Source organism: Cnephaeus nilssonii, assembly GCF_951640355.1.
Source record: "Cnephaeus nilssonii genome assembly, chromosome: 2".
Lineage (NCBI taxonomy): Eukaryota > Metazoa > Chordata > Mammalia > Chiroptera > Vespertilionidae > Cnephaeus > Cnephaeus nilssonii.
Window position 1 is genome coordinate 59028356 of NC_137073.1, and position 8786 is coordinate 59037141.

Below are 8786 nucleotides of genomic sequence, written 5' to 3' on the forward strand. Positions count from 1 at the left end.
CCCCACCCATTTTTGTAATAGTTTATTATACCACTTAAAAGATTCTTACATGTGTGCATTTATTTTAGCAAAATAATGACCAGAACAGCAACGTGAATATTCAAGTGGTTAGAAATCCAGGTAAGTCAGTCTTACTAATTATTTTAAAAAGCACATTTTAAAATTGTTTTCCTTTTTGGGGTTTTAGATAATACATACCCACATCATTATATTGAATCTATTATCTTAATCTGTTTTTGCTTATTGTTAACCTTTCCATAAGTCACCTTTTACCAGTTTATAGAAACTGTAGGTAATTGTTAAAATACAATAAATTATTAAAATGATAATAAATGAATTTAGAATGCAGTAATGCATTTTTTTCTACACAAGAATCACAAAAGTATAGTCTGTCTCAGAAGGAAATGGGCCTTATATGTTTCAGTTGTGATTTTTCACATTTCGGAATAAAGTGACCCCTTTTGTAACTCTTAGTACTGTTTTAATAGACCATTTCTAAATGCTTTAACTACCTGTATTTGGGAACTGATTTTGTTTAGCTGGAGTTAAGACAGAAATTCTTATAATGTAGCAGCAAAGTTAAATTCATTAACAAAAGTTGAGTTTTTTAATTTAACAGATGTGGAAAGATTAAAAGAGAATACAAATCACGATGATAGCAGCAGAGACAGTTATTCTTCTGATAGACACTTATCTCAGTATCATGATCATCATAAAGACCGACATCAGGGAGATTCTTACAAAAAGAGTGACTCTAGGAAAAGGCCCTATTCTTCTTTTAGTAATGGAAAAGATCATCGTGATTGGGATCACTACAAGCAAGACAGCAGGTAAACCTGACAGTCAGTTCTTAAAGTTTGCTTATTCGTGTCTTTCTGTTTTTTACTTTATTTACTATATTTGACCTTATTATCACTTCAAACATCAAATAATCAAACAAGCCTTATGTGAAATAAAGGTGCTTATTTATAAATAAGAAAAATATGAACTCTAATTCTTTTTGTTAATATTAAGAACTGGGTTTTTCTATAAAATGTTTTTTTAAATTATAAGTTTAAGTATAGGGAGGAACTGATTAACAAAAACAGATCCAGAGACGGAGAAGCATCAATCAGACCGTCATACCTCAGAGGGAAGGTAGGGGAGGGGGAGGGTAAGAGGGAGAGATCAACCAAAGGACTTGTATGCATGTATATAAGTCTAACCAATGACACAGACAACAGGGGGGTGAGGGCATGAGTGGGGGGCTGGGGGGGGGGGTAATGGGGGGTAGGGACACATATGTAATACCTTAATAAAGACAAAAAATAAAAATTAAAAAAGCATAGGGAGTTCTATAATTATGTCGCAGGATTCGTTGTTGGTTTTAGAGAATATTGGCTTAAAAACTCTTCAAAGTATAATTCTATATAATAGGCTAATATGAAAATTGTTCCTTCGATTGGGAGTTCGACCATGGGGCGGGGCCAGCCGGCCAAATGCCTACACCCCTCCCCCCAGCCAGCTTGACCCGATCGGCCCTGATCGGGGAGGGCCAGCCAGACCCCACCCATGCACGAATTTGTGCACCGGGCCTGTAGTCTATATATTTAAAAGCCTAAGCGACCGTTACGACAGAACGACCAGTCAACCAGTCACTATGACGCACATTGACCACCAGGGAGCAGACACACAACATGGTGGTCAGTGCGCTCCCACAGCCAACCTCCCCTGGTCCCTCACCGCCGCTGGCTGGCCAACCTCCTGCGGTCCCTTCCCCCCCTCCCCCCCCCCCAAGCCCCCCGCTGGCACACCCTGATTGGCCCGGCCTTGATCAGGACTGGGTGAGACAGCCCTGATCAGCCCTGATTACCAGCCAAGTTTAGGGACCCCACCCTTGCATAAATTTGTGCACCAGGCCTCTAGTAAGGTAAAATAAAAGCTTGATGGAATATGGCTGAAATTTGTTGGAGGGAGTTCTTTATTACACTCTATTTAAAACTCATGGGGAAAATTTTTATTTGAAAACACCTTATTGCAGTTAAATTTAATCACAGCATCTGAGATAGTCCTGAAATCAGGATGTTTTATTTGTGGACTAGAGGCCGATGCACAAAAATTCGTGCAAGAGTAGGCCTTCCTTCCCCCAGCTGCCAGCACCGACTTCCCTCTGGCAGCCAGTATCTGGGCTTTGCTCCAGCCGCCACCTGCAGGCACCCGGGACCCGGGCTGCTTCACTCCAGCCACCGCTGGCAGGCACCCAGGATCCAGGCTTCACTCCGGCCCCGACCTTGTCTGGATGGACGTTTGGTCTAATTAGCATATTACCCATTATTATAGACTAGAGGCCCGGTGCACGAAATTCATGCACTCGGGGAGAGGAGGTCCCTCAGCCTGGCCTGCCCCTCTCGCAGTCTGGGAGCCTTTGAGGGATGTCCAACTGACGGCTTAGGCCCGCTCCTGGTGGTGAGCAGGCCTAAGCCATCAGTCGGACATCCTTAGTGCTAACATGGAAGCAGGAGAGGCTCCTGCTATCGCCGCTGTGCTCGCCAGACGTGAGCCCAGCTTCTGGCTGAGCGGCGCTCCCCCTGTGGGAGCGCACTGACCACCACGGGGCAGCTCTTGTGTTGAGTGTGTACCCCCTGGTGGTCAGTGCATGTCATAGCGAGTGGTTGCACGGCCTTAGCATATTTCGCTTTGATTAGTTGAACGGCCAACTGGACACTTAGCATATTATGCTTTTATTATATAGGATTATATAGGATTTTTTGTTTTTTTTTTTAAAGCCTTTAAACAACCTGACTATAATGACAACATAATATGTTTTGTTCCTTTATTAATAAAAGAATATTTTTACTAGTTAGTAATTATTACTAGAAGCAAAATAAAAATGAATAAAAGTAAAGATGAGAAAGAAGTCAGTAGATTTTCTTTGTATTTTAACTGTGCTCAATGCAATAATTTCTTCTCTCTGAGAAGCACAGTCACATTATAAATGCATAATTGTAGAATAGCTCTTAAACTTAGAAAAGGGCATAAAATGAAAAGACCACATTTATAGTAGTAAATATTTATAACTTCACAGACTTATAGAAATAATTTATATTATCTATATACTAGAGGCCTGGTGCACGAATTCGTGCACAGGTGGGGTCCATCGGCCTGGCCAGCGATCAGAGTGATCAGAGCAGGCCTGCTGGGGGGAGAGGGGGACAGCGGGAGGTTGGCTGTGGGAGTGCACTGACCACCAGGGGGCAGCTCCTGCATCAAGCATCTGCCCGTTGGTGGTCAGTGCAGGTCATAGCTACCATCCAGTTGTAACACTCACTTAGGCTTTTACATATATAAATATAAAGAGGTAATATGCAAATTAGGCTGGGACTCCTTAACGGGTCACAACCAGACAGGAGGAGGTTGCGCGTGCAGGTGGGGCCCAGAGCGGAGACTGAGACAGAGGCAGGGGGGCCGGGGGATGCTGCGAGTCAGACATCAGCAAACCAGTGAAAATTCTCTTTTACAAGTTATTTCATAGACTTCATTTTAGAGGTTTTTATTTTTTTCTGCTGCATTGGTTCTCAACCTTTCTAATGCCGCGACGCTTTAATACAGTTCCTCATGTTGTGGTGACCCCCAACCATAAAATTATTTTCATTGCTACTTCATAACTGTAATTTTGCTACGGTTAATTAATCGTAAATATCTGTTTTCATAATGTAAATATCTGTGTTTTCCAGTGGTCTTAGGCTCTACAGTAGCGGTTCTCAACCTATGGGTCGCGACCCACAGGTTGAGAACCGCTAGCAGGGTCGCCTAAGACCATCAGAAAACACAGATATTTACATTACAATTCATAACAGTAGCAAAATTACAGTTATGAAGTAGCAACGAAAATAATTTTATGGTTGGGGGTCACCACAACATGAGGAACTGTATTAAAGGGTCGCAGCATTAGGAAGGTTGAGAACCACTGGCTTAGAGGCTCATATAAAAAGGTTCTGATTTCAAGTGTATTCTAGATAGTTGTATTTATCTTAATTCTAGCTTCCAGATAATTAAGATGCATTAATACAAATGATGCATAAAATAAAAAGTACCAAACATCATAAAATGGGCATGTGAAATTAGATGCTCTCTGAGGTGGTCTGTATGGTTCACTTTAGTTTTATGAATCAAATAGTTTTTCAAAAGCACACAGTTATTTCCAGTGACTTTTAAGTAATGAAACACTGAACTTTTATACAATTAAAAGTATACTTTAAAGTATTTTGTTTTATTTTTAATAAGATGTTATTCATTTGGAAACATTTAATTTGTATTATTAATTTAAATAATATTTCTAATTTCTCTTTTGTTAGATACTACAGTGATAGAGAGAAACACAGAAAACTGGATGATCACAGAAGCAGAGATCACAGGTCAAATTTGGAAGGAAGTTTAAAAGATAGATCTCATTCAGATCATCGGTTACATTCAGATCATCGGTTACATTCAGATCATCGGTCAAGTTCTGAATATACACATCATAAATCTTCCAGGGATTATAGGTATCACTCAGATTGGCAAATGGACCACAGAGCTTCCAGTAGTGGGCCTAGATCACCACTAGATCAGAGGTCTCCTTATGGCTCCAGATCTCCATTTGAACATTCAATTGAACACAAAAATACACCTGAGCATACCTGGAGTAATCGGAAAACATAACAAAAACTGATATTTTGACGTTCTGGACTTTTCTTTTAGCCATATATCATAAACCAACACAGTAATTGCCTTACATGACTTGAAAGATATAAACAGATCTTCTATCAGTAGCAGTATTGTTACTTCTTTCCAGGATGCAAGGTCTATTATCCCAACAGAAGAGAAAATATTTTTATATTTAAGGATTATGCTGCACTGTGCTACAAATATTGTAGTACTTTTTTTTTTTCTTTTTTAAAGAAATGGAAAATGTTTACTCTTACAGGGACCTCAACACTGCCCTTCCATATAGGCTGGATAAACTGTTTTTAAGTCAGTGATTTTAGACTGACCTCCATTTAAATTATGTTTGTATATGAACTTTACTCTGACCTGTGATCATGTTTCAGGAAGGAATGAAAGAGAGTTCTTTTCTTAATAAAGAAAAAACACTCAAGGATTTTGTTCACTTTCCAAAGCTACTTGTTTACATTGTACACTGCGACCACCTTGCCGCTTTTCATCACAAGCTTGAATATTTAAATTCTGTACTTATATCTGTAAAATAGCCAGGAACTTCCTGTTTGTGATCTATTACTATGCCTTTTTACATACACAAAAAAAATTGACTGTAAATTATTGTAAATAGATTAAATGAGCTTTCCTTACTTACTTCCCTTTCTCAGGCTTTTTTTGACTGTTCCTTTCCCTACCAACTCAGGCCTTCTTATTGTTTAAAAAAAAAATCAGTGTAACAACACTTTTTAATGATTTGTCTTGATGGAATCATTGTTTAGAATGTAAAAAATGGGGAAAGGGGCTAATTAATTCCATTAGTCCTCTTTTTATATTGACTATTTTATTAGATACATGTTATTTCTTTCCTTTTACTTTTTTATTTTATTTTATTTTTTGGTCAATAGTGTGTATGTAGTAGCAAAATGGTGAGATAATACGTAAAATCTAAACTGCATGCTCTGGAAACATTTTCAGATGCATTTGGTTTAAAAAGGGGTAAGTGTATGAACACTTTCAGAATTCAAAATAGCCAAAAGTTACTGTAAATCCATTTGTTTTCCCTTTTCATGTGGGCAATAATGTCAAATGTGCTATGCAGCCAGGTAACATTTTAGATAAACTTGATTGACTTTTATAATATAACTGTTACAATGCACACTGATTGTATATAAAAACCTTATATATGACAAATTAAATTTAAGAAAAAGGATATGTGGGCTCCTGTAATTTTCTGCTGCATTTTTATTCCCTCTCTTAAGAAAAAAGGCACTTAACTTTTTTTCTTTTTAAGTAGTAACATTTAGCTGCCAGAAAATGGATATTTTGGTAAGCAGTTGGATATAGTTAATGTGTAGCACTACAACTAAATCTATTTTGAAGACCATATGAATCTATGACGTAAAATTTAGGTCATAGGAATTTTTGTTGGCCTCTTTTTGGTTTTCTGCAGATATTATTTCAAAATGCCTTATATTTATTCACAGATTTTTATTTTGTTATATTCAATGGGAATTTTTGACGTGTGTAGCATACATTTTTGGATGTGTGCTGTAATGTAACAAATTTGAATCTTAACTTTGACAAATATATTGATATATTCCAATAATATTCTTAAGTGTGTCCCTGTTGATTTAGCTGTGGGAGCAATCTACAGAAATTTGTTCATAGATGTATTTTTAAAATATTTTCTGTTTATCTAATTAGGTCTAAAATTTACACTAAGGGTACAAAATAAAGCTTGCTTTCTATTTTTTGTTGTTGTTTTTTTAAGCAGTGATTCTTCTTTTAGTTACTCTGAAGAATGATGGTCTTTTTTTTCCTTTTATATCACATAACATGGGGAATAATTCAGTTTTTAAATATCTCATTTATAATCAGTATAAAAGTGATAAAACAGTTCAGTACTGGTACACATTTTTTAAGATTTTTCACTGTATAAGTGATTATTTATTCCACAAGATAGCAGTGAATAAAAAAATGTAATGCTTAATGAGGTCATAATACAGAAAACAAATCAGGGTTGACATTTTTAAATCATCACTTTGTAGTTGGGACATTTGGATTAGATCCTATTGTGCAAATTTCATAAAAGAACAGTATTGCATTTTTTGAGACAATGGAATGGATTCTTTACAATTCTACATTTAGTTGGATATTTCAGTCAACTAATTAGTGGAGTTGAATGAAAAATCTAAAACTATGTAGCATTTATTAATTGATGGAAAATATGTTCATTTGTAAGAAGTAATTACATAGAAGAGGAATAAGCCATAAATTTATTAAAACAATGGGGAAGAACATTAGTACATAGATATAATAGGGAACATTCTCTATAAAATATGCTTATTTTTGTCTTACATGCTCATTCTGCTTTGCATTTTAATCTATTTGTGTTTAATTTTTTAAGGATAAGAGATTATGCATAGTACTGTACCAATTAACCTTACACTTTAATAATTTACAATAAATGATTCTTATGAAAAGCAATGGCCTGTTTGCTTATAAAGAAAATATTTTTGTTTAGGATATGTTAGAAAATAATTTGCAGACTGGAAAGCTGTGGAAAATGAGTGTGAATGATTCGTTCATTATTTTCAGAGTGAGTGGTTTAAAATTAGAACCTTTACAGTTGTTGTAGGTTACATATGATAACTTTCTGGTTGTAATCTTTTTGTGGTTAAATAATGAAAGGGTTGTGTAGATTTTATACTGATTTACACAGTTTACTTTCTTGAGATTTATCACTAGGGCCCAGCTGGCATGGTGCAGTGGTTGTTTGTCGACCTATGAACGAGATCAGGTTCAATTCCAATCAATGATTCTCTTATTATTGATGTTTTTCTCTCTCCCTCTCCCTTCCTCTCTGAAAACAATTAAAAAATATATATTTTTTAAAAAAGAGTATACACTAGAGATAAACGTCATAATTCTTATATGTGCACTATATGACTTTTTTACTAGAAAATGATCTTTGGACCATAAATGTCATAGATTTATAATTCAAACTATCAAGACTCAAAGTAGAGTGAGCGACATGGCATTGGAGCCACCTGAGTCTAAAGGCCTCCTTGTTTAACAATGAATTCTTGGTTAACTTTACCATGGCAACTGTAATTAAATATCATCTGTTTGATTGAGTTAGCCTGTTCGTTCAGCCTTAAAACAAATGTTATTCACCTGAGGCCTCCCATAATCCCCAGATAAGCTTACGTCGGACGTGGCCCCACCACGGACCCAGTCTGACTCCAGCTGGGTTCCAGATCTGGTGGGGAAAAAGAAATGCTCAGATAAAGTCTGAAAGCTCTTCATGCAAAAGTGCAGAGCTAGGGTCCAGGATTGGAGAGGGACTTACCCACCAACCACCTCTAGAAACAGCAAGCTCATGGAACTGAACAGGTACACTTGCTTGGTTGCTCATTGCTCCTGGGACCGTGGTGGGATGTCTCCTTTGGTTTCCTCTTCTGACAACAGAACTGTTCAAAGGTAAGTGGAGGCTTGTTAATTTTAAGTTTATTTCAGTAAAAGTATATTTAAATATATTTGGCCCTCAGCGCCAAACTGAAAGTGGTTAGGAGTGCTCACATCCCTGTCATTTTATATTCTTTATTTTGCTTTTTCTTCCAGCACTTACCAGTACTTGTCTTTATATATATTTTATCACTTGTCATTGAGTGCCTCCTCACTAGAATGTAAGTTCCATTAGGGCAGAAACTTTATTTTCTTCACTGCTGTATCCCCAGCATGTGAAACAGTACCCCAGAACAATTGTATTTTTTCATTATTTTCTGGTATTTTTCCAAGAAATGCCATGCCTCATTACTGACTTTTTTTTTCTTGCCACTGTTACCTGGTTTGTTAGTTTTATTGGAAACTTTTATATGCTTTATCAGTATCTCTGTTACTCGAATCTGTGTACTACCTTCCAGTTTTAAACTTGATTAATAAGAATCACCTGAAGTGTTGAGAAATACAAAAACACCGAGGTCTCATTTCTAGGAATTAAAATAGAAGAGAGCCCAGCTGGCATCAATGGTTGAGCCTCATCCTATCTGAAGTGAATAAAAAGTATTTAAAAAATAAAATTGGCAGAGAAAGGCCCCAACTAATAT

General features: G+C 36.7%; 1 protein-coding gene across 2 annotated transcripts in view; it reads left to right on the forward strand.

The window, feature by feature from the left end:
- CHD1 (chromodomain helicase DNA binding protein 1) overlaps positions 1–7093 on the forward strand; it is an 80712-nt gene extending 73619 nt beyond the window's left edge. The window contains exons 35-37 of one of the 2 annotated variants that reach the window (XM_079760317.1): positions 69–120; positions 620–830; positions 4335–7093. In XM_079760317.1, coding sequence (XP_079616443.1) covers positions 69–120; positions 620–830; positions 4335–4680 — 609 coding nt within the window. In that variant the 3' untranslated portion in view covers positions 4681–7093. The remainder of the gene's footprint in view (positions 1–68; positions 121–619; positions 831–4334) is intronic. The other variant, XM_079760318.1, reaches the window with a different exon arrangement.
- The last annotated feature ends 1693 nt before the right edge of the window (positions 7094–8786 follow it).